General features: G+C 35.3%; 1 protein-coding gene across 1 annotated transcript in view; it reads left to right on the top strand.

Moving 5' to 3' along the window:
• LOC127863883 (protein OS-9-like) overlaps nt 1-25,322 on the top strand; it is a 59,572-nt gene continuing 34,250 nt past the window's right edge. Inside the window, exons 1-4 of the mRNA XM_052403568.1 lie at nt 1-74; nt 1,874-2,053; nt 6,484-6,550; nt 7,475-7,551. Coding sequence (XP_052259528.1) covers nt 21-74; nt 1,874-2,053; nt 6,484-6,550; nt 7,475-7,551 — 378 coding nt within the window. The 5' untranslated portion in view covers nt 1-20. The remainder of the gene's footprint in view (nt 75-1,873; nt 2,054-6,483; nt 6,551-7,474; nt 7,552-25,322) is intronic.

Raw genomic sequence — 25,322 nt, 5'->3', positions numbered from 1 at the left:
TTGATATAGAAGAGTTCAAGATGATGCGCTATGGCATAGACATAAAAAATGAACCCGTTAGCATGAAAGAACATGTAAGATTTTCCGCTTTTTTCAGGCTAGAAAAAGAAGAGTAATATTTCGGACTGAAGCGTTTTGATATTTCATGTTTTTTGACACGAAAGGGCATAGTTTGTGATCCGTATAATATATTTAGTGTGATTGTTGTCAACATATGACTGACTAAACTTTTCAGATGTACTGTAACTCATGAATCTTTTGTAAAATCAGCGCTGTAAAATATTTCCTTGAATTTAATGAAAACAGATGCATTAACACAAATAAAACCATTTTTAGTCTCCTATCGGTTTCACCGGAGGGGACTTATGGTTTTTATATCCGTCCGTCCGTCACACTTTTCTGGATCTTGCGATAACTTTAAAAGTTCTTAATATTTTTTCATGAAACTTGAAATATGGATAGATGGCAATATGGACATTATGCATGTCATTTCATTTTGTTCCTACATAAAAAATTCTGGTTGCTATGGCAACAAATAGACTAGAAATACTGCTGAAAATGGTGTTTTTTTCTGGATCCTACGATAACTTTAAAAGTTCTTAATATTTTTTCATGAAACTTGAAACATGGATAGATGGCAATATGGACATTATGCATGTCATTTTGTTCCTACGTCAAAAATTCTGGTTGCTATGGCAACAAATAGACTAGAAATACTGCTGAAAATGGTGTTTTTTTCTGGATCCTGCGATAACTTACAAAGTTTTTAATATTTTTTCATGAAACTTGAAGTATGGATAGATGGCAATATGGACATTATGCATGTTATTTCATTTTGTTCCTACGTCAAAAATTCTGGTTGCTATGGCAACAAATAAAAAAATATTCTGACAATCGTGGAATTTCTGACAATGGTGGAGCCGGTAGGGGACTTTTATTTCTTGGCAATAGTCTTGTTTATTTTATTTTACATAAATTGGTTCAGATTGAATCTAAAAAATAAAACAAAGTTCAGACCACTGAAGGCTTCTGTCCATTTTCCTGTCTGATAGGGGTGCCAAGTGTCCGGATTATTTCAGAAATCCGTTTTTTTAGCCTTCAAGGGTTGGTTTTGAGATCAATTAAATTCTGATTAGTTGTTTTTAAGATGGGGTGGGTAAAGGAAAAGTCGTTCGAGTGCATGATCATTTGAGAACAAATATTGTTTTAATTTCCTTGGAATTGGCCTTGGACTTAGAGATTTTCCGTTTTCAGGAGGTTTTTTAAGAAATGCTTTCATGTAGCTGGTGGTATGGTAGCCTACCAACATGACTTATGATGACTTACAGATGAAGTGTGAGTTTCATTTTGGTTCATTGATTTTTGACAAAGATATGGGCCTTGGACTTCAGTTTGAATTTTTTGACGAAGTGCTTTCATGAATGTAGCTGATCTTTAGTATGTGAGTCTACGTATACATGACCTACATGTACAGATGAAGTGTTTCGTTCCAGTCCATTGATTTTTTAGGAAGTAATGGGTTTTGTACTTAGACAATTTCTGTTTTCTTGAGTTGTTGTACCAAACACTTTCAGATATGTAGATGATTTTTAATATGATTTACAGATGCAGTGTGAGTTTAGTTCCAGTCCATTGATTTTTTTAGGAAGTTACACTTACAGGCTTTGGACTTGGGAATTTTCTTTAAAATAACACTTTCTGAATTTTTTCAAGAACACTTTTAGATACTGTCCAAGGCCTGTAACTTTGTCAAATATCAATTGACAATAATTTCATCATGTTATCAATAAGGGATATAGCTTTTGGGTTGCTTCAAAGCTCGTGTTCTTGTGGGAATTCTCCTTATAATTAACACTATTATTATTAATTACAGGTAGCTGCAGAGGACACTAGCAGCGTTCGTCTCACATCTAAGTATGGCCAGGTGTACCAGTGCACGTTTCCCAATGCAGTGGACCAGGAGAAGCTGAAAGAGGAGGCGGAGAAGGTCGCCATGGAGACCGGCATTCCTGATCTGCTCAAACCAATGGAGTCAAGTCCATGTCTTAGAAAAGTAAGGGGCTGATATGTTACTTACATTTTCCCTGATCTTCTTAAACCAATGGATTTGAGTCGATGTCTTAGAAAAATAAAGGGCTTATATGTAACAAACATTTTGCTTGATTTGCTCGCAAGGAAGTTGATTTTATGTTGTAGAAAAGTTATGGCCTGATATGTAACTTACATTTCTCCTGATCTGCCCAAAAACATATGGAGTCAAGTCCTTGCTTTAGAAAAGTAATCAGCTGATATGTTACTATCATTTTCCTGGCCTGCTCAAACCAATGGGATAAAGTCCTTGCCTTAGAAAAGTAATTAGCTGATATGTTACTATCATTTCCCTGGCCTGCTCAAACCAATGGAGTAAAGTCCTTGCCTTAGAAAAGTGATGCGCTGATATGTTACTATCATTTCCCTGGCCTGCTCAAACCAATGGAGTAAAGTCCTTGCCTTAGAAAAGTAATCAGCTGATATGTTACTATCATGTTCCCTGGCCAGCTCAAACAAATCGAGTAAAGTTCTTGCCTTAGAAAAGTAATCAGCTGATATGTTACTATCATTTCCCTGGCCTGCTCAAACCAATGGAGTAAAGTCCTTGCCTTAGAAAAGTAATCAGCTGATATGTTACTATCATTTCCCTGGCCTGCTCAAACCAATGGAGTAAAGTCCTTGTCTTAGAAAGGTGATGCGCTGATATGTTACTATCATTTCCCTGGCCTGCTCAAACCAATGGAGTAAAGTCCTTGCCTTAGAAAAGTGATGCGCTGATATGTTACTATCATTTCCCTGGCCTGCTCAAACCAATGGAGTAAAGTCCTTGCCTTAGTAAAGTGATGCGCTGATATGTTACTAACATTTCCCCTGATCTTCTCAAACAAGTTTTCCTTGCAACTGGGAGGTCACTGGTTCTAACCCCACTGTAGGAGCGTTGTTTAGATCTCCTAAATAGATACCAAGTACTGCTTTTTGCCCAGGAAACAGAGTTGAGAGCGTTTGAATAAGCCTTAAATGTTTAATGCAATTGAGCCTGGGAAAATAGGTTGAAAACAAACTACCAGGGCATGTTCAAAACTCCTAAGGAATGGGGCTGGGGACCTTCTATGGGGAACTTTTATGTGGCTAACCTTGCCGGGCGAATTTTAAAAATGTGCTTAAAATAATTAATATCAAAGGACATTCAGTAGTTTTATTGATAGACATCCTTTTTGAACATAGAAGATTTTGGCTTATAATGTGGTTTTCTGCAAGCAGTAGAAATAAAAAGGACTAAAAGCTCCCATTTGCTAGAAAACGTATTATGCTTAATTTTCAGTAAAAGTTTGAAAGTCTTCTAATGTTTAATGGGGTTTGAAGACAAAGGTTTAGCTAATCACATGCTCATATAAAGTATTATTTTAAAAATGACAAGAGTACGTCCTATACCTGGTAATTGTTGTGCAACTGTATGTTTATAGTTGAACATGATGAAAATGAAAATTTATGTCAATTGGTCATGTTTCAATTTTCTGTCTCAACCCATCCAGAAAACTTTATATTCAATTTAAAGGAAATCTATTAGATCATACCTAAAAAATATTGTTACATAAAGTAAGGGCAAAGAAAAATGACAATTGGTTGAAGTAGATTTTTAAAAAGCTGGTGTAGCAATTTATCTCAGTATGACATTACATGAGTCGTGCTCTGGAAAAACTGGGCTTAACCCTTTGCATGCTAAAATGTCGTCTGCTGAATTTCTAAAATTAGCATTTCTTCGTGTTTTTTTTCAAAGAATACTATCAGAATAGCAAACAGTTTGGATCCTGATGAGACGTTCTGTGGCGTCTCATATGGATCTAAACTGTTTGCAAAGGCCTTTAATATTCGGTTCCCGCACTGAAAGGTTTAATGCTTGTGTGTCATCCCAGACAGTCATCACGGGCTAATTGACCAGTCGCCAACTCCGCCCACATTTTGTCGTTCAGCCAATCAGATATCGAATTTTCACACACCCCTCAGCAACGCTTATCTGGCCGCCATTTTGTCCGACAAACAAAGCGTGTTGTACATATGGAATGGACGTAATTTTTAAGAGTTTACACAGATTTTATATCAAATGCATGATCATTACTGTTCAATCATTATTCAAAATTGTAGGTGCTATACAAACTTGATAAAAGGTTATTATTTTATGTTTATTTCTTGAACATATGAACGAGTAATGAGAAAACAAACACAATACATAGTTTAACCACACCAGGTGTGTGTTCTATAAAACGTGTTATACCGTTTGATGCACAATATTGTTAAGCAGTTTGGGCAACATAATAATTGCCACACGTGCTTATTAATCTCAGCGTAATTGTCGATGATTAATAAATAACAGTATGTTGCGTGGATCTCAGAATGAATGAACATTAAGACATTGTTAGGTACTGTACAGAAGAAAAGAAATATTTAATTACTTAAATGATTTCCAATTATATATTTATTTTCTGTGGATCATAAACAATGGAAATCATTATAAATTGTTAACTTGAATATTGTTTTATCTAAAGTTAAAACAACAAAAAGCTGATTTCAACACGGCTTAGCTAGCTTAAAGCGACTTCAAGTGTAAAATGTAAGGCCTAACAACAACATCAACAACAACATTTCTAATGCAACATAGGCCTATATTGATACGGGGAGAAATGTGAAAATTGCAATTAACATATAAGGGCCATCTTGCTATAAATAAACAAATGCATGATATGCTAAATGTATTCAATTCTAATGTTCGTGAACAGCACCGTAATACCAAAATTTCATTTTTCGATAGTGAAATGTAGCAGATTCCCATTAAACATAAATGAAATAAAAATGCATATTAGATCTATTAATGAAACCACGAAATAAGGCCTGTATTATATTATGGTTACAATCAAAATTTAATTTATATCTAAATTTAAAAAATCGGTGTCTTTTTAAAAATAACACAATAAAACAAAGATCTAAATATTTTTAATAAACAAAAACCCATCATGATATGGATGTGTCATTTGCATTTAATAAAAATATTTTCAAAATTATATATGAATAGCAACCGGATTCACTGCCAGACGATTTTAATACAAGTTCAAAATCAATATGAAATAAATGCTCATTTTTACCACTATTTTTTCATCAACTTCCTATAATATGTATCAGAAACGTTTCTGATAGTTAACTCATTAATTTTGATTACGCCATTTCTCTCTAAAGCATTTATGATTGTATTAAAGTTGTACAAAGCAGTTTAGTTTAGTGTGCGGCTTTAATAAAAAGAGCATGATACATCGTTACAAGTATAGTATTTCACGCACGTAATGCGCTATAATTGCGATCTGCTTGTCGGAGTTTTCTAATCACTAGACCACGTGACTATGTGGGCGGAGCGATCGATAATTTGGCGACTGGTCAATTAAGGATGAAACTGTCTGCTTTGATGGAATTGTTTGCTTAAAAGTAGTTTCATCATTAGGGCTGTAACAAATACAATAGGTGACGAATACGATACGTATCACGAATACAGCGTGGCGAATACGAATATTTATTCGCGAATATGAATTTCAATGAACAAAAGTAATACTGACAACTTGACATGACATTATATAGTATGAAACTATGAGTATTTGTCAACATTTTGATTAATTGAGTATCATGGCATACTGAAAATATGAAATATAACACTTTGAAATCACAAAACACTGACTAGAACTGCTTAAACTTTGAACTTAGTTTTGAAAACATCACTAGTACCAATAAAATCCTTGAGTAGAACAATTAAGAGTCAACAGTTGACACATTAGTGACAGTACCCATTCACATTTTTTTAATGAACATATGCCAGATAGGTGATGTATATGATATTTCAATGTCACCTATCTGACATATGCTCATTTGATATATTGAATAAAAACAGTGTGACAATAAAAAAAGTATTGAACAAGAAATAGTTTTCATTACCCCATAAATACTGACCACAACTCAAATATTCCACCGATGACCGCCTTTTTTGTTGATAATCTCACTGTGTAACATAGTGGGTGGGATAAACATGATAAAAAACGCCGGAATAAGGAGAAGAACATTTAAATATAGGGGGTTATTGTATGAACCTTCATTTGTATGGTAAGATGAGATGATTAAACTTTCAAACTTGAAACCACGTTTGTATTCGTCAAATATTCTGTTCGGGAGTTGGCGAATAACGAATACGATTCGTCCATAGCTGTATTAGAGTAATTCGAATATTCGAATGTATCCTTACAGCTCTATTCATGATAGCAAGAATCCAGCTTACGTGGAAAGTATCATTCTTGAGGAGCCTGCACAGACTGCTTGTCTGGGATGACACTTTATTCACATGCATTAAACCCCATTTTCCCAGCAATAGTCTCTTGTATGTGTTTACATTTATTTTTTACCTGTGGTGTTATATTACAGACAAAGGACTGGTGGAGTTATGAGTTCTGCTATGGGAAGTATATCAAACAGTTCCATCTGGCGGAGGGTAAGTGCATCTGACTCAAGCGGGTGCATCAATGTTGTTTGTATCAAGTTTCAAGTTATTTGTTTAATACTTTATTTTTATGAATAACATAAAGAATTGCTATATGCCTGACTGCAGTCATTTCTTGTAATAAACAAACAAAATATTGAATAAATACTAACTATGTCTGTGTCAGAGGAATTAATTCATGGTGAGTTATACATTAAGCTGTTTCATCACTACTTTTTGTGTTGAAAACAACTTGCCAATACAGATGTGGCCAGAACAGATGACATATATAATGATGGTGTTGTTTGTATGATGCCACCTTCAAACATGAAATAAGAGATATATAATTTGTAAAGCTATTTTTTATTAGAATTTTATTGATTGACGTGAAGCATGCTGGCACTATTGATCCTTTTAGTTAAACAATAAACAACTCATTCACATTAATATTTAACTCTTTATATAAATAAACGTAACTTATCATAAAAATGTCAGCATATAAGCCTTTCTTTTTAAGTTAATAAAAACATTGAAAATTAAGATTCTTTTGTATCACCAAATGCCATTGTATAATGTCAATTCTCAATTTATAAAACAAGTGTTTTACCTTATATCTTATGACATGTTATGTTCTTGCAAATGAAACAGTGTTGATCAACCGCTTCCATCTCAGAAGCAAAGTGAAAATTGCCATATGCAACTAGCATAACAGCCTGCGAGTAACTTGTAGTCTGTTCAGGTTTTATGCTGTTTGCTTTTAACCAGTATCTTAGGGTTGGACATGAAGCCTTTAAAACTTGAACTTAATTAGAAAAACTTTAATTTCATTTGATTTTTTAAGTGACTACAAATGCGTCAAAGTGGGTATCTAAGTAGTGAAGGAAAAAACCAATTCATAACAAAAAACACTGCATTTCAACGTTTGATGTATTACAGATGGACGAATTGAGGGGGAGGTTGTCCTGCTCGGTTACTTTGAGTCTGACTACAGTTATGATGGGGACTCAAGTCAGGTCAGTGAAACTGCTTTTATTCATTACTGTATTTTCCCTAGTGTGATATAAAGTCAACAAAAAAGCCACTCCTTGGTATAAAGTAGTACTTTGAAATCCAGTACTCTCCAGATACAGACAGTTTATATGGTACATGATTTTCAAAGGATTCGAAAAAAAATAGGGTCAGGTTTATTTGCTTCTAAAGATTAATGGGGCTTTACGAAATACACCAAATTCTCGGATAAGTCATTTCTCTGAGCTCTCTGGCAACAAGGGAAACTACTAGGTCGAGAACTAAACAACAAAACAACCCACCAAATTAATGTCTGTTGTGGCTGGTTCAAAACACAGGTTTTTACTTGCAGTCTGATTTTTTGGCTTGGTGTTCAGGTCAGTTTTAATAAACAGATTACTGGTAACAGAACTTGTGGCCAGTCATGGATTTGTCATATTTACAGACAGTGTTATTGTAGTTCTTGACTTATACATTTTGTGACCTATTCCAGGTTATAGAAAGCAGTGTAATTTCACTTTGTAGGTCATTCTTCAAATTTCTCTTTCAAGTATTTTCAAAGGCAGTGCAATTACCTGCATTACCAGAGTACAATATTTATGATTCCTAAGGTATGTATTGTAACTTTTAAACAAGAAATTGCTGCATTTTTGCAGTTCAGAGTTCATGTGTGTCTACCCTTTGTGTTGGTTTCATTGGAAAAGTAACTGGAGTACATGTTACAACTGGTAGATTAATACAAAAGGGTGACAACTCTTAGGTTCTAGTCTGCGCTGTCCACAGGATTTTTTTTCATATGTCCGTGGTCTGTAGAGATGAGTGCAGAAGGGCTGCCCCCCATCTAATTATGCCCCCCTTCGAAGAAGAGGGGGTATATTGGTTTGCACATGTCCGTCGGTCTGTCGGTATGTCGGTCGGTTGGTCAGTCCGTCCACCAGGTGGTTTCCGGATAATAACTCAAAAACGCTTGGGGCTATGATCATGAAACTTCATAGATACATTGATCATGACTCGCAGATGACCCCTATTGATTTTCAGGTCACTAGGTCAAAGGTCACGGTGACCCGAAACAGTAAAATGGTTTCCGGATGATAACTCAAGAACGCTTAGGCCTAGGATCATGAAACTTCATAGGTAGATTGATCATGACTCGCAGATGACCCCTATTGATTTTCAGGTCACTAGGTCAAAGGTCAAGGTCACAGTGACCCGAAATTGTAAAATTGTTTCCGGATGATAACTCAAGGACGCTTATGCCAAGGATCATGAAACTTGATAGGTAGATTGACCATGACTCGCAGATGACCCCTATTGATTTTCAGGTCACTAGGTCAAAGGTCAAGGTCACGGTGACCCGAAATAGTAAAATGGTTTCCGGATGATAACTCAAGAACGCTAATGCCTAGGATCATGAAGCTTGATAGGTAGATTGATCATGACTCACAGATGACATCTATTGATTTTCAGGTCACTAGGTCAAAGGTCAAGGTCACGGTGACCCGAAATAATAAAATGGTTTCCGGATGATGACTCAAGAACGCTTATGCCTAGGATCATAAAACTTCATAGGTTCATTGATCATGACTCACAGATGACCCCTATTGATTTTCAGGTCACTAGGTCAAAGGTCAAGGTCATGGTGACCGGAAATAGTAAAATGGTTTCCGGATCATAACTCAAGAACGCTTATGCCTAGGATCATGAAACTTCATAGGTACATTGATCATGACTGGCAGATGACCCCTATTGATTTTCAGGTCACTGAAACAATGGTCAAGGTCACAGTGACAAAAAACATATTCACACAATGGCTGTCACTACAACTGAGAGCCCATATGGGCGGCATGCATGTTTTACAAACAGCCCTTGTTTTTTTTTACATTTGTAGTGTTCAATTAAATCATTTGGTGCTGTATGACTCTTCAAGAAAAAACAGCTATACAGTCATTGATAATGATATATTTGTTTAATTGTTGTGACTCTTTTTCACACTGATACGTATAATCCCAATTCAAACAATTCCACAATAGGCAATACAGCCGTATCAACCTGACTATCAATTACTGCATACTTACTATTTTTGCTGTTTCGAATCATTTACTGATAATCCCAAATATTCCATTTTAAATGCGAATTGTGGTTAATATTGACGATAAAAGTGCTCAAGAATTTTATAAACACAGACATTTGCCATTTTTCTTAAGTATAAAATTAATTTGGCATATGTGAATATTTAAGGATTTGATGAAATAGATTACAATTTTAAAGTGTGTTTTGGATAAGAAATTTAACTGTGCTCATTTGATATATTTTAACAAAATATTAAGATTTGAATTTACGTGTAATGAAGGCAATGATAATTTGTTAAAACGCTTTATGAGTCGAATAAATATTTTGACAGTATTATGCATGAAATGCACAATGTCCATGAGGATTACACATGATTGCCATCATCAGTCCTCTGAGTAACTGGCCAAGATTTCATTGTGGAAGTGTTCGCTGTAATAACTAATGAGTTTTGTAGGTATAACAAAGCCAACAAACTGCCACAAAAAAACACACATTTATGTCAATTATGTCACATGTCATCTGCATGATTTTACTGTAGGTATTGCTACCTATGAGTGCTGTCGCTCATTCAAAGTGTGCGCTCTAATTGGCCAATATTGGTTTTCAAATGCAACGACGATTCCCCTTTAGGGGACCTTTAGCTAGTTAAAGAGATACGTGTAATTTACAGAGGATAGTAAATGGGCTCTAAAAATTTGGTGATTTTTTAATTATTGCTATGATCTAAATAATGGCAAGTTTCAGTTTCTGCAAAATTACACTGAACGGAAAATGTAATGTGCCCCGCAGACTCAGTCTCTAACTTTGGCACAAGACCAACTTAGACACTGCTCTTCTTATCTCTTTGAATATATGAATATGAACTGGTGCTTGATATTGTGCCAAACTAGCTTTATGTGAGGTTTTTAACCTTTTATTTAACAGAATGTGTACAAAGCAATGAAAGTAGTGTCAAGATTTGCATGTTCATATGTTATGTTATGATAAATAAGTGAAATTACAAGTATTATAAATTATTCATTATTTTTAATTACACACATTTTGCTTGGCTTGACTTTTTAGGCAGGTTTTCATTTGATTTTGGATATGTTGACTCTACTAGCATGTCTTATAAAATATGTTGAAACAGAACTAATTAAATTGTTTCTGCCTCACTGAATAGATCAAGTATCCAATGTTGTGCATTGTTATTTGTCCAATTGATTTTCAGTCAGTAGCATGTAAACTTGATATTTGATAAAGGTATCATCACACTATTCTAAGCTGTACAGTCATGTTGGATTGTGACCCTGTCCCCAGGTTTATCAAAGAATTGTTTTCAGTGCATTGTTAGACAAATACTGAAAAGATGTTGTTTATTAATTTTTCATGTGAAAACACTGAAAACTTCAAATTATACTTTGAACACCGGAACATATCATTATCGTAAATGCTTAAAGGATGAAATGTCCTTCTTTTATTAATGCAGCAAATCAGTGTCTTACCTAAATCTTACAAAATGCTATCAACAACAAAATCTTGGCATGAGATATACATCTATGATAAGAGGTTTTCATCCAGGGAACAGGATTAGCAAGAAAGATATCTCTGATGCAGTGGAACACTTAGCTGAATGTTTTATTTAATATATTGCCTAATACTGTTTGTTGAATGATATTGCAAGCACATTAATTCATCTCATGTTTAAAACCTGTTAAAAATTAAATTATTGATTAAAGTTTTTGGTCATAGAGCTGTCAAACAACTTGTTCTTTTGTATGGGGGTCAATTTACAGTTTAATGATGTTACATTGTGGATTGTTGAAGTCAGCTTACATATTTGATAATGTCATATCACAGTTGAAAGACCATCTTTGAAGTAAAGTTATACTTGTCGGATACAGGTTACTAATGTAATATGTCCCCTGGATTGTGCGCATGGAATTCATATGGTCTTTGGCTTATTTGATACATAATTGTTTTCATGGAATTGCAACAAAGCTTTTTTTATAATCACATGTGAGCAGACAGGGAAGCTTTTAGGATACCATGATGTCTGTTGTCCATTATTGCATGGGTGTGATGTGTATTTATTTCTTTTAACAACTTATGCTTAAGCCCATGACAGATTTTAACAAAACTTCACAAGAATGATCCATAGGTGACCCTTAAGTAGTTAATATTGTTCCAGTGTGTCGCACGTGTAAGTTACCAGAACAAAAATAGCTTTTAACAATAACAACTTCAAACATTTTCTTCTCTAAAACCACAAATGTCACGCCCCATAGATCAAATGCCTTATAATTACTTCTATGAAACCGCACAGGTCAGGGGCTTAACATTTGGTGTATGGTCCTCTTCAAGTTTTTTTTATATAAATAATGCCATTGAGGCAAAAATTGTCTTTGCCATGGGGTGTTATTTGTTTTCCTAATATATATATAGTAAAAACTTTATAACTTTTCTCTTAAACTGCAAGGCAGAGAGATATGGTATTTTGCATGCAACATGGTATAGTGTTCCTCTACCAAGATTTTGCTAGTCATGGCGTCAAAATTGTCTCCTCCCTATTGGTGACTAATTTTCCTTATATTTAGATTATAACTCTGAAATTGCAAGGTCCAAAGTTTTTTTATTTTGCATATAAAATCTTTAAGTGGTTTTCTGCTTAGTTTGTCCAAATTATGCATCTGTAGTAGTAACGTGCCATGCCCAAGAGGTCAAATGATATATAGACTTGTATGATAAATAACTTCAAAGATCTTCACTAAAAGCACAAGCGTCAGGGGATTAATATTTGGTGTGTTACATGGTATAGTTCCTCTACTAAATTGTTCAAATCATGCCCCTGTCAGGGATAAAACTTACCATGCCTCAGGGCCAGGGGACACATGACTTACATAGACTTGTTTTTAGTATATAACTTTTTATATCTTTTTTCTAAAAGTGCAAGTACTGTTTGTGGTGCAACATCATAATGTTGGTCCTATAATAACTGTTTGATGAGTCTTTTCAAATCCAGGCCCTTGAGTTAAAACTTCCCCCACCCTACCATTATCTTTTTTTGTATATGTATATACCGTAATTACTCTAAGTTTTCAGACACTCTAAGTTTTTGGACAACCTCTTTTTTAGCCAAATTAATTATTTGTCGTGACTCTATATTTGCGGACATACGGATTTTCATACATAATTAATGACTCCAAATTTTCGGACAGTATATTTTACAGCGCTAGTTTACTAGATTTCTTCCCTGTTTTCGCTTATCTGGGACCCTTTGATCATGAAGTTTTACAACCCGATTAATGTAATAAAACCTGGCATAGAAGGCCCTGAGGGCAATGGACCATTACAATTGCGTTATTGGGTAGATTACCATGTATACCTGTAAAATAAACAATGGTTTCACCCAACAGCATTCGAAATGAAATGGTATTCAGGAAGCAGTATGGTTGTTTTTTATGACGTTTTTTATATACTATTTCAGGTAAGAGATTGCAAATAAGTGAAGTTGTACTTTATTTAAAGCAGGCAAAGAAGAGTACAACACAATAAAAATTATTGCACATTTTTTAATTGGTTTTATTTCATTATAATTATTGACAAACAACCATAACATGTATGTATCAAAATTTTCGAACACTGGTAATTTTTTGAATATTTCTCGTATCTAAATTTTCGGACACAATTTTTTAATATTATTTTAAGTGTCCAAAAACTTAGAATAATTACGGTATATTTGTATTGAAAACTTTTATTTATTCGTATATATTTTGTCATACCATATCAAATCTGTGTCATGCAGAATAAACAAATACATGTAGATAAAAGCTGCAGCTATAACACGAACATTACACATCTGCACATAACAGTTACGTTTTTACATGGTTAACAACCTAGGGCATTTAGACCCTCTTGTTTATTGAAGTAACCAAATGGTTTCTTCCCTGCAAAACTTGTGGCCATGTTTTGTATTTAAAAAAATAAATAAATATTGAAATTAGCATTAGTTAGACTGGTAAAATACGTAACTGGCTTGTTCATTTTTTTAGAATCACAAGCCAATCATGATTGCTTTATCTTCTTGCTGATTTCATCTGAGATCTGTGAAAATACAAAAAATGTTAAAAAAGTCCAACAAGTGGACATTTTGTTTTCCCCCTGACAAAGTCTGATCTTTCCATATGCCCACCACTTCTTGCATTCCCATAATAATCAGGCCTGTATGCAGGCTCTAGGCCCGGGGGCCCAGGCCCCCCCCAGCTGGTTTTCAAGTTAGATTGTTTTTAGCTCACCTGAGCACAACGTGCTCATGGTGAGCTTTTGTGATCGCCTTTTGTCCGTCGTCCGTTGTGTGTCGTGTGTTGTCCGTTGTGCGACGTCAACATTTGCCTTGTTCACTCTCTAGAGGCCACATTTATTGTCCAATCTTCATGAAATTTGGTCAGAAGATTGGTTTCAATAATATCTTGGATGAGTTTGAAAATGGTTACGTTTGCTTGAAAAACATGGCTGCCAAGGGGCGGGGCATTTTTCCTTAAATGGCTATAGCAAAATCTTGTTAACACTCTAGAGGCCACATTTATTGTCCGATCCTCATGAAACTTGGTCAGAAGATTCATCCCAATGATATCTTGGACGAGTTCGAAAATGATGTCCGTTGATTGAAAAACATGGCCGCCAGGGGGCGGGGCATTTTTCCTTATATGGCTATAGTAAAACCTTGTTAACACTCTAGAGGCCACATTTATTTTCCGATCTTCATGTAACTTGCTCAGATGATTTGTCCCAATGATATCTTGGGTGTGTTAAAAAAAGGTAACCTTGGCTTGAAAAACATGGCTGCCAAGGGGCGGGGCAATTTTCCTTATATGGCTATATATGGCAATAGTAAAATCTTGTTAACTTTCTAGTTTGCTCAATCTTCATGAAATTTTGTCAGAACATTTGTTTCCTGTGTAGTAAAGTATTATTATGTCAATATTATGTGACATTAACTGTATTATGTAATTTTTCATAACACAGAATGAAAATTGACTACTCTACCATTGATCTCTTCTGAACTGTATAAAATAAGCTGTTTTGGCTGATTAAACACCTCTTGATGCTTTCTTGAAAAGTTAACAGCTCTTGAAAAAGGTTGGAATTTTGAAATAATTAAACTCAAAATTATTTTAAACACCAGCATCAAGACATTTTGGCATTATTTTCAAAATTATTCTTATTATTTAGATTATTTTTATTTGGCATTTTCTAAATTAGAAAGACTTTATTCTATTTCAAAAACTTAAGTAAATTTTTCTTATTTTTACATTTGATTCACTGAAGTTTCCTAATCTCCATAAATATTGTTCTTTAGATTAAATTAGACCTATTTATTTTGTAAACTAGATTTTTGAAGCACTTTCTAGACTTACAGTAACTTATATTTATATCAGTTTTTTTGACAGATTTTGAACTTCTTTTTACATTCATTAAGGTCTTTGCTTTATGTTGTTCATTTTTGTAACGATACTTAGATTCTTTAGACTTGGCTTGTACCTGTTCTTAATTTTCTGTCATTGTTCTTCATTTTCTGAGTTCTTGGAATAAAAATTAGTTATTTTTGTTAAAGCTGCCTTGGTTTTCACTTATAAATAAATTCTTTGAGTGTATTTTAGCATCCCTGACTGAACGCCTTTAGTTAATTGAATTACAACCAGTCAGTATTGTCATCCTTACCGGAAATAAGAGTTTGTCATATAAATAATTTCGCATTACATAAGTGCTCACAAAGTTACATAACTGGTAACCGTCCTGTGACCGGTTCATTTGCGTAAGCGAAGGAGACCGCACTACCACACCTAGGACAGTTGAGTTCGATAATGGTTTGGATTGGTAAAAAAACATGGCCGCCAGAGGGGGGGGGGGGCTTTTTTCTTATATTTATATAGCAAAAAGCTTGTGAACACTCTAGAAGTCACATGTTTTGCCTAATCATCAGGAAATTTGTCAAAACATTAGTTATGTGGATGTCTCAGACGAGTTTAAATATGGTCATGATCAGTGAAAAAACATGGCCGCCAGGGAGTGGGGCAGTTTTCTTTATATGTATACAGTGACAACATGTGAACAGTCTAGAAGACACATTTTTGTCCCAATCTTCATGAAATTTGGACATATCTTGGAAGAGTTAAAAAATGGTTCAGGTCTGTTAAAAAAACATGGCCGCAAAGGGGCCATTTGTTGTTCATTCTTCATGATACATGGTTAGAACATTAATTTTGTTCCATTGATATCTTGGGCTGCAAAGAACAGGTCATTTCTTTTTATCTCAGGTGAGCAACTTTGGGCCTTTCAGGCCCTCTTGTTTAAGAATGTTTAAACAAATGACCGGAACGAAAGTCATACTTCATCCAAAAAAGTCATGTTGGTAGACTCACACACCAAATATCAGGTCAATATCTTAAAGTGTTTTTAAAAAAGTCCTGAAAATGAAATGCCGGACAACCGCTATTATGATGCCATCCCACCGGGGCATAATAATCAGCTCAATATCGGATAGAGTTGTGAAAAAAAAACTTAAAAAAAACCGTAAGTCCAAGGCCCATACCTTGGTCAGATATTGCCGGAACGAATTTCACACTTTATCTGTTGGTCATGCAGGTAGACTTACATACCAAAAATCCGCTCAATATCTTAAAATAGTTCCGTAAAAAAACTACAGAAAACGGTTCTTATAGAAAAAAGTTCAAGGTCCAATCTAATGTCCCAGATGTAGATGATTTTGATGGTTCATCTGTGTTGATGATGTCGAAAGTTAAACTGTGTAGTAGATGATAAACATTTTATTAGGAATTTACTTTGAAACTTAATAGGAGGTTTGAAGTCAAGGAGAAAATAGTATTATGGTTTAATGTATGTGAGTTATAATTTATGATACATTTCTTAAGAAAGGTTTTGATTGTGAAAGTTTACTTTCCTTTTTTATCAAACATCATACATTTCTGAAATCTAATGCTTTAAACATTGGTGTGAATTTCGCAGCAATGTTTAAAGCTTTAGACTTCATAAAGGTGCTGATTTACTTGATATATTCCATAAATTTATATTACATTGTAAGTTTTTTAAGCATTAAAATTCACCTTGAAAAATGACAAATTAAAAAAAAATTAGGTAGGGTAGACCTCTCCTGCACCCTCCCCGGTTGGGCTACCCCAGTCAAACATTCCTGCATACGGCCCTTTAATACGGACATTTATTTCATATGGGAGTATTATAATTATTGTGATTCAAGTCAGACATCTTCAAAACATAACTGTTAATTTATATGAATACAAAATTTAAATGTACAAAGATAATACCATGAAGAAATAAATATGAGTTGAGCTTTTAATCTGTGTCTTTTAGTGTTTTAAAACTATTATAGCTTTGCAATATTTATCAGACCTTAGTGAACTATTTTAGAATATGATAGGAACTTTTTATGCCCCCGGTAGGGTGGCATATACATGTAGCAGTTGAACTGTCCGTCAGTCAGTCAGTCAGTATGTCAGTATGTGTGTCAGTCTGTCCGTCCGTCCTAAAAAAACTTTAACGTTGGCCATAACTTTTTCATTATTAAAGATAGAAACTTGATATTTGGCATGCAATTGCATCTCATGGACCTGCACATTTTGAGTGGTGAAAGATGGAGGTCAAGGTCATCCTTCAAGGTCAAATGTCAAATATATGGCGTCTGTCCGTCCGTCCAAAAACTTTAACATTGGCCATAACTTTTTCACTATTGAAGATAGCATCTTGATATGTGGCATGCATGTGCATCTCACGCAGCTTAACATTTTGAGTGGTGAAAGGTGAAGGTCAAGGTCATCCTTCATGGTCAAAGGTCAAATATATGGCGTCTGTCCGTCCGACAACTTTAACATTGGCCATAACTTTTTCAATATTGAAGATAGCAACTTGATATTTGGCATGCATGTGTATCTCGTTAAGCTGCACATTTTGAGTGATGGAAGTTCAAGGTCAAGGTCATCCTTCAAGGTCAAAGGTAAAAAAAATTAAATTAATGTGGTGTTCTCATGAAGCTGCACATTGTGAGTGTTGGAAGTTCAAGGTCAAGGTTATCCCTCAAGGTCAAGGTTATCCTTCAAGGTCAAAGGTCTTTTTTTTCAAAGCGGCGTTCTTATGAAGCTGCACATTGTGAGTGGTAGAAGTTCAAGGTCAAGGTCATCCTTCAAGGACAAGGTCATCCTTCAAGGTCCAGGTCATCCTTCAAGGTCAAAGGTAAAAAAATAATTTAAAAAATTCAAAGCAGCGTTCTTATGAAGCTGCACATTGTGAGTGGTGGAAGTTCAAGGTCAAGGTCATCTTTCAAGGTCAAGGTCATCCTTCAAGGTCAAGGTCATCCTTCAAGGTCAAAGGTAAAAAAAATTATATTTCAAAGCGGCGTTCTCATGAAGCTGCACATTGTGTGTGGTGGAAGTTCAAGGTCAAGGTCATCCTTCAAGGTCATCCTTCAAGGTCAAAGTTAAAAAAAAAAAAATCAAAGCGGTGTTCTCATGAAGCTGCACATTTTGAGTGGTGGAAGGTCAAGGTCATCGTTCAAGGTCAAAGGTCAAATTTTTTTAATATTTCAAAGCGGCGCAATAATAATATTGTGTTTCTGACGAACACATCTCTTGTTAAATATTAAAATGGTTTTCTATAGATATTAATGCTTTTTTTTGTTATGAAAATAATTATATTTTACTGAGACCACACTCATGGTTTAAACTTTGATTCCATATGGACATAAATAAATTATGAGTGTTTATATTTATGCCCCCCTTCGAAGAAGAGGGGGTATATTGCTTTGCTCATGTTGGTCTGTTGGTCGGTCTGTCGGTCGGTCGGTCTGTCGGTCCGTCCACCAGGTGGTTGTCAAACGATAACTCAAGAACGCTTGGGCCTAGGATCATGAAACTTCATAGGTACATTGATCATGACTCGCAGATGACCCCTATTGATTTTGAGGTCACTAGGTCAAAGGTCAAGGTCACGGTGACCTGAAATAGTAAAATGGTTTTTGAATGATAACTCAAGAACGCATACGCCTAGGATCATGAAACTTCATGGGTAGATTGAACATGACTTGCTGATGACCCCTATTGATTTTGAGGTCACTATGTCAAAGGTCAAGGTCACGGTGACCCGAAATAGTAAAATGGTTTCCGGATGATAACTCAAGAACGCATACGCCTAGGATCATGAAACTTCATAGGTAGATTGATCATGACTTGCAGATGACCCCTATTGATTTTGAGGTCACAACGTCAAAGGTCAAGGTCACGGTGACCCGAAATAGTAAAATGATTTTTGGATGATAACTCAAGAACGCTTTTGCCTAGGATCATGACACTTCATAGGTACATTGATCGTGACCCGCAGATGACCCCTATTGATTTTCAGGTCACTAGGTCAAAGGTCAAGGTCACAGTGACAATTGTATTCACACAATGGCTGCCACTACAACGGACAGCCCATATGAGGGGCATGCATGTTTTACAAACAGCCCTTGTTTATAATATGTTTGAATTGTGAATATGGTCGGCCTTTGTTAAAAGTGCAAAGCTACAAGATTTGTCAATGCCAGTGCTTGTATTTGACCAAGCTGGAAGAGTTGACAATACCCATGACTGTATGTACAGTGTTACCAGTTGAGGCTTGTTTAGTATGCACAACACCAAGAATAATGCAAAAACACACACATTTGTTTGTAATATAGTATTGCTTAATGTAGACAAATATTTAACTTGCCTGTGAAGAGTTAAAATGGTTGATGGGCATAATCATTCAGCGAGTCTACACTGATTTACAGAAAGTGGTATCCAAAGCCCAGCATAATATTATGCTGAAACAATTAACAATCAAATGGAATTACAAAAACCTGTCAAAAAGAAAATGTTTTTCTTTAAATCCAGTGTCATGAAACAAATTAAGTTTAAGCTGTCTGAATTAATAAACACAATGTAAATACTGAATGGTTGCTCAGTTATTTTTAGCTCGGCTGTTTTCGGAGAAAACCCGAGGTATTGTCAAAGCCAGCTCGTTGTCCACCGTCCAGCGTCTGCCGTCCGCGGCGTGCTAAAACCTTGACTTTATCTCTAAAATCAAAGTGCTTCCACATACGACTTTGAAACTTCATATGTAGATGCACCTTGATGAGCTGTACACGCCATACCCATTTTTGGGTCACTATCTCAAAGGTCAAGGTCACTGTGACCTCTAAAAAAAAATAAAAAAATTCTGACAATCTTTCATTTATTTAAAACTGCACCCGCAGCCGAGCGTTGGCACTCATTATGTGGTGCTCTTGTTATATCAGAAAACTGGTCCAGTATGCAATAGTAAAAATATATGAGTCATGCTCTGTGAAAAGGGGGTATAATGCATCTGCATAAATTGTCTTTCCAGATTAGCCTTTGCAGTTCCCTCAGGCTAATCAGGGACAACAACTTGCGCCTAAACTTGATTTTTGCTTAAAAGAGACTTTCTGTAAACATAAAATATCATAGAAGCTGAAAGTGTTGTCCCTGCTCAGACTGCACAGGCTAATCTTGGACAACACTCTACGCACTTGCATTTAACCTCCTTTTCACAGAGCGTGGCTCATATATTGTTTTGCAAGTCCCAGATTACATGTACCACATTATGTTATGTATGATATTAGCATGTATCATTCTTATAATTAAAGTTGTTTAGTTATCAGTTTCTTTTTTTTTTCATCTTACAAGTATGATTTGTTAGAAAGTAATAAAATCTAGTCTAATCATGTAACTAATGTTATACACACTTCTAAGTAGAAACAGAATATATTGATACATGTATAGAAATGGTTTGCCAAACTAACCACACAATAAAAACCAAAATCAGCATTGAGCATTCAATAAATAATACAGAATTGCAAAATCCAAAGTTCAAAGTTGATGCAAGGTTGCTTCCATTAACTGCAAGCCCCCTTGGATAGTGCTGTTATTTTGCAACTGATAGCAGATAATATGGCTTCGGACTTTATCTGACACATACAATAGGTTGCATTCATGGTCGAAGCACATGGCCACGGGATGACTGGAGGTTTTATTAAAGATGATCCTGTATTTACGCATGTCAGGCTTGATTGCCTCGATGAAAGATGTCAATGACCCTCCACAAACGTAGATGTTACCATAGCGATCTGACGTTATGCCCACAGGGAGTGACATCTCAACCTGAAATATAAAGCTTTATATAATGCAATTTATAGTGTTTATTTATTGAGCTACAGCGAATGTTCAAAGCTTTCATGTATTGGGTTGGATGAACTTATGTTGGGCCAAGCAGAATGTTACAGAGATGTGATTTCTCCTCTTTTCAGCTTATTTCCTCCATTTGAGAATCGATATTCCTTCACAAATTGTTATAACTTCTTAACTTTAATGAATCTGCTAAAATTTAAGATTCTTCATGAACCCCAGTAACCATGGTTTATTTTGTTACCCTGTTTCCAAAATCACAACCATTATGATGCCTTTTGAGTTCGTTGTGGCATAGTGAGTATGGTGACTGTTGGGTCATAGGTTTGATCTCCACTGTTGCAGAGTTGTTTAGGTTACCCCTAAAGATACCAATGAAACAGACTCGGAGCGTTTCAATAAACAATAGGCTATTGCTGCAATCAAGCTTTAGTTACATAAATAGGTCCAAACTATGTTACCTTGTGCCTGTAGGCAAATGTTCCATCATGTTTCAGCAGTATGACCTCATTCTCCAGCCTGTTGGTTACATACACCCCATTTCCATTGACCAGGATGCTGCAGTCCTTGTGACCAGTGCTAAAGATGCGCAACACTTCAGGTTCATGGCCCATGTTCTTCAAGTCCAACGCCTTCACGAACCATTGGTGGTTTTCCGTCAGATTCTGACGCCGCTTCCGCTCTATCATGTAAAGTTTCTTGTCATAGTGCGCCAGCGAGAAGAACTCGCCCTCAATGGGGAGCGTTTGTTCTTTTCTGAGTCTGTTTTGCAACCGGCCGCAGTGGTACAGCTGTATACGAGAAAGTTTGGGCAGCGATGCAGCTATGCAGTTGCTGTACACTGCTGCAAGTGCGCAGTGTTTGACGTTGATGACGAGTCTGTCTAAGGGGTTAAAAGCATCGTCAAACATTTTCAAGCATCTGTTATGCTTGTCAAACAGAATAAATCTCTTGTCAGGTAGCATTGTCATGCTTTTGATGTAACTCTTTCTGTTGTCCCCTTCAATTCCTGCCTCATATTTTCCAAGTTTTGTTTTTGTAAGCTGTTGGAATGGTTTAGCCTTATTCAGTTTGTATAGTTCTTGCTTCAGCAATAAACTGTTTACTTTTGTTTCCTCTGACTTATCTTCAGACAATTTTCGTAAGTAGTTTATGGAGGTCTTTGGTGAATCTGATGTCATTGTTGTTGAATCATTGGTGGTGTAACCCAAACTGGACGTATGGTGTTTTAAACCCTTACTTCCCTTTCCTTTACCTACTATTTGGTCTTCATTCTCTTGGCCTTCCTCATTTGTAACCACTATTTTAATTTCAGCATTGATATGACTTGGGCCTGGTTTTTCTAGAAGTGCATTGAGGTCAACATTATAGAGATTTTTCTTCCTGCTTCTTTTCTTACTTCCCTTTGAGGACTCTTGTGACATGCTTTCAGAGGTTGAGCTTTCTGAAAGTTTCTGGTATCTAGATTCTGTCTTGTCATGTGGTACATCTGTAAAGCTCTTTGGTTCATCAACAGTAAATACATTTGCTTTGATTTCCTGAAGGTACACATTTGTTTTAGCATTTGTATTTTCAGCTTCCTTGCAAATTCCTTTTGGAATGATCCTTTCTGTATCAGGTTGAAGTTCATCATAATCTATTGAATCATCCTTTTTACCTTCCAGTTCATTCAATTGATTCTGCCCAGATTTCATCAGAACCTGCTTGTCACTCTTGGTATGGCTAGGCATGTCATCTGATTTTTCAATTTCACTAGTCCTAGATAACAGGTTTACTTTTGCCTCAGGAATGATTTCTTCACTGTCACATGTCCCAGCTAGAAGCTTAGCTTTGTCCTCTGTTTGTTCACTTTCACCAGTCCTAGCTAATAGCGTAGCTCTGTCCTCACGAAGTTCCTTTAGTGTAACCTCTTGATCTATGCATGTGATCAGTTTATTGTAGTCCTTCTCCACTTGCCTACTCTTGGAACCTTTTGCAGCCAGCAGTTTTCTCTCTTGCCTCTCTCTCCTTAGTTCTGTAATCAGTGGATGGTTCACATTCAGTGCTAGAATGTCATTAAAGAACGGGTGTGTTCTGTGGCCCAGTCTATTGTTGTCTGTGTCCAGTTCTTCCAGGTGCTCTAAACTGTTGCCAATGTCATCTATATATGCAATATCTTCTAAATCCACCAGCACACTTGCCATGAGTGTTTGGTTGTTGATCTACAGATAACTATAGTTGGTCATCCTGAAATGATTCCATGATAGGTTATTAAAAGTTCGTGTAAACATTATCCGTTTCATTAATTTAACCCTGTATGACTTTATTTAAATTGCATTCTGATTATGTTTTAGTATTGTTTTGAGATTTTGTTAAGAAAGATAAATATGTTAATTGGCATATTCAATAACATTAGTGTTTACCATATTGTTTTAAGTCTATATACTGCAGTTTATGAGTATTCTCTAGTGTTCAATTTGTGAATCTTCCAATAGTACATGCTCATTTAGACAGAGCATTGTGTAGAAACCATATTGTGAGTGTGTTTGAACAATCTGCCCTTGGATTGATACTAAAAATAATTGTGTAAACTTCAGTTAACCAGCATTAAGCATCAGCTTGTTAAAAAAAAAGAATCAATTGAGTCGTGTTCAGGGAAAACTGGGCATAATGCATGTGCGTAAAGTGTCGTCCCAGATTAGCCTGTGCAGTCTGCACAGGCTAATCAGGGAAGACACTTTTTGCTTTTATGGTATTTTTAGTTTCAAGGAAGTTCTTCCTTACAGAAAATCAAGTTAAGGCGGAAAGTGTCGTCCCTAATTAGCCTGTGCGGATTGCACATATTGATAATTGTAATATATTGATAAAATATGTTACAATAACATAAAATGGGCAAGAAAAATTATACATTAAAACCGAATTTCATAAAATGCAGCAAAGACAAATTATATAGCGCCCCGAGCCGATTGTGAAGTACATATTTTCCTACAATAACCGAAGCATTCGTCTTTGTATTAGGATCGGAGTTAGTGTTCGTGTGTCGTATGAATAGATATCGTTGCAGGAATTCAAATAAACGGTTAAACTAAGTTTAGATGCACATCGTACATGTATGGTATACATGCTGGCGAATTCGGCTGTACAGCCGTTTTCAATTTCAGAATTAAATATCTGGCTTATTTCGCATTTTTGGACACATGTTCTTCTTAACTTTTATTTTAATATATATTGAAATACATATATAATAAGTTTTTTACACATTTGATATAAATTCATGAATATTTGACAAAATCGTTTATACCTGCTTTGTCGTTGTGAGATAATGTAAAAAAACTAATTGCAGACAGTCACAATTCTGTTGATGGGGGTATTGATTCCAAAGTGTGAAAGTCATTACTATTCTTGCATGTTTAAATTTAAGAACTGTTGTGCAAAGGTGTACATTAAACAGGTTATGAATACATATGTGATTAAATGCTCATGAATATTTTTTTTATAAATAAAGACAAAGTTGTACAAGAAACATGTTTTGAGCTAGAAATAAAATAATGTAGTATATGAACCAGGTCATGTGAAAATGGACATTATGCAATATGCAGCCAGCATAACTATATTGTCGGGAAACAAAACATTGAAACCTTGCATGACTTTGTAGAGTATGGCATAGCTCCTGACCAGAATATGCAATTGCACGATCTGGTTTGGAGCTATGATTGCCGCATATGGCATAATACCAATTTTGCATGACGCAGGTGATATGTATCATACAGTTCATTCATGTATTCTGAAACATTTCTACGTGTCTTTCAAACCTGCAGCTGTTACCTGATTACATAAAAGCAATTTAAAACTAAAAAAGTGTAAGAGACTTTCAGCTTTTTTATACTTTTCAGCAATATTTAAAGTTGCGATGTTAATAATGTAAAGATGTACTTAACAAAAAACTCTAGAACTGTATCAGTACTGTTTTTTAAATAATTTCTTTACTGATAAAAATTTGTTTAATTGCACACACTATACTATATTTTGCAAGGTAACACACAAATTTCCTTCATGTAAAGAATTATTTTATTATTTTATATTATATTCTGTAATCATATGGGAAACCACTTACATTTCAAGTAAAAAAGCATCCCTTGTTGCACATCATATTTCAAAATAAAAGACTGAATAACCTAATTGCCGTGTAAACTATTTGAGAAAAACAAAACAACAACAAGCTTGCACTGTATTGTAAAAGGTTGTGACCTCTGATTGTTATCAAAACAATGACTAATTACATCCTTAATGCGTATTGCCTTTTTATTTATTAGACATGAGGGGTTTCATATTTACATCTAATGACTCTGATCTGCTACAACTAATGTCACTCACATGGAACAAGGCTTGTGAATAATCAATGAGCACCTGGTGACTTACAAACCATCTCTGTTACTATATTGGCAAATTTTAAATTCTCATTTCATAGATGATAACATCATCACTGTTACTATATT

The sequence above is a fragment of the Dreissena polymorpha genome, unplaced genomic scaffold (assembly GCF_020536995.1).
Source record: "Dreissena polymorpha isolate Duluth1 unplaced genomic scaffold, UMN_Dpol_1.0 chrUn053, whole genome shotgun sequence".
Taxonomy (NCBI): Eukaryota; Metazoa; Mollusca; class Bivalvia; order Myida; family Dreissenidae; genus Dreissena; species Dreissena polymorpha.
Note: the sequence above shows the minus strand (reverse complement) of the source record. Positions and strands in the feature narration are given on the sequence as shown.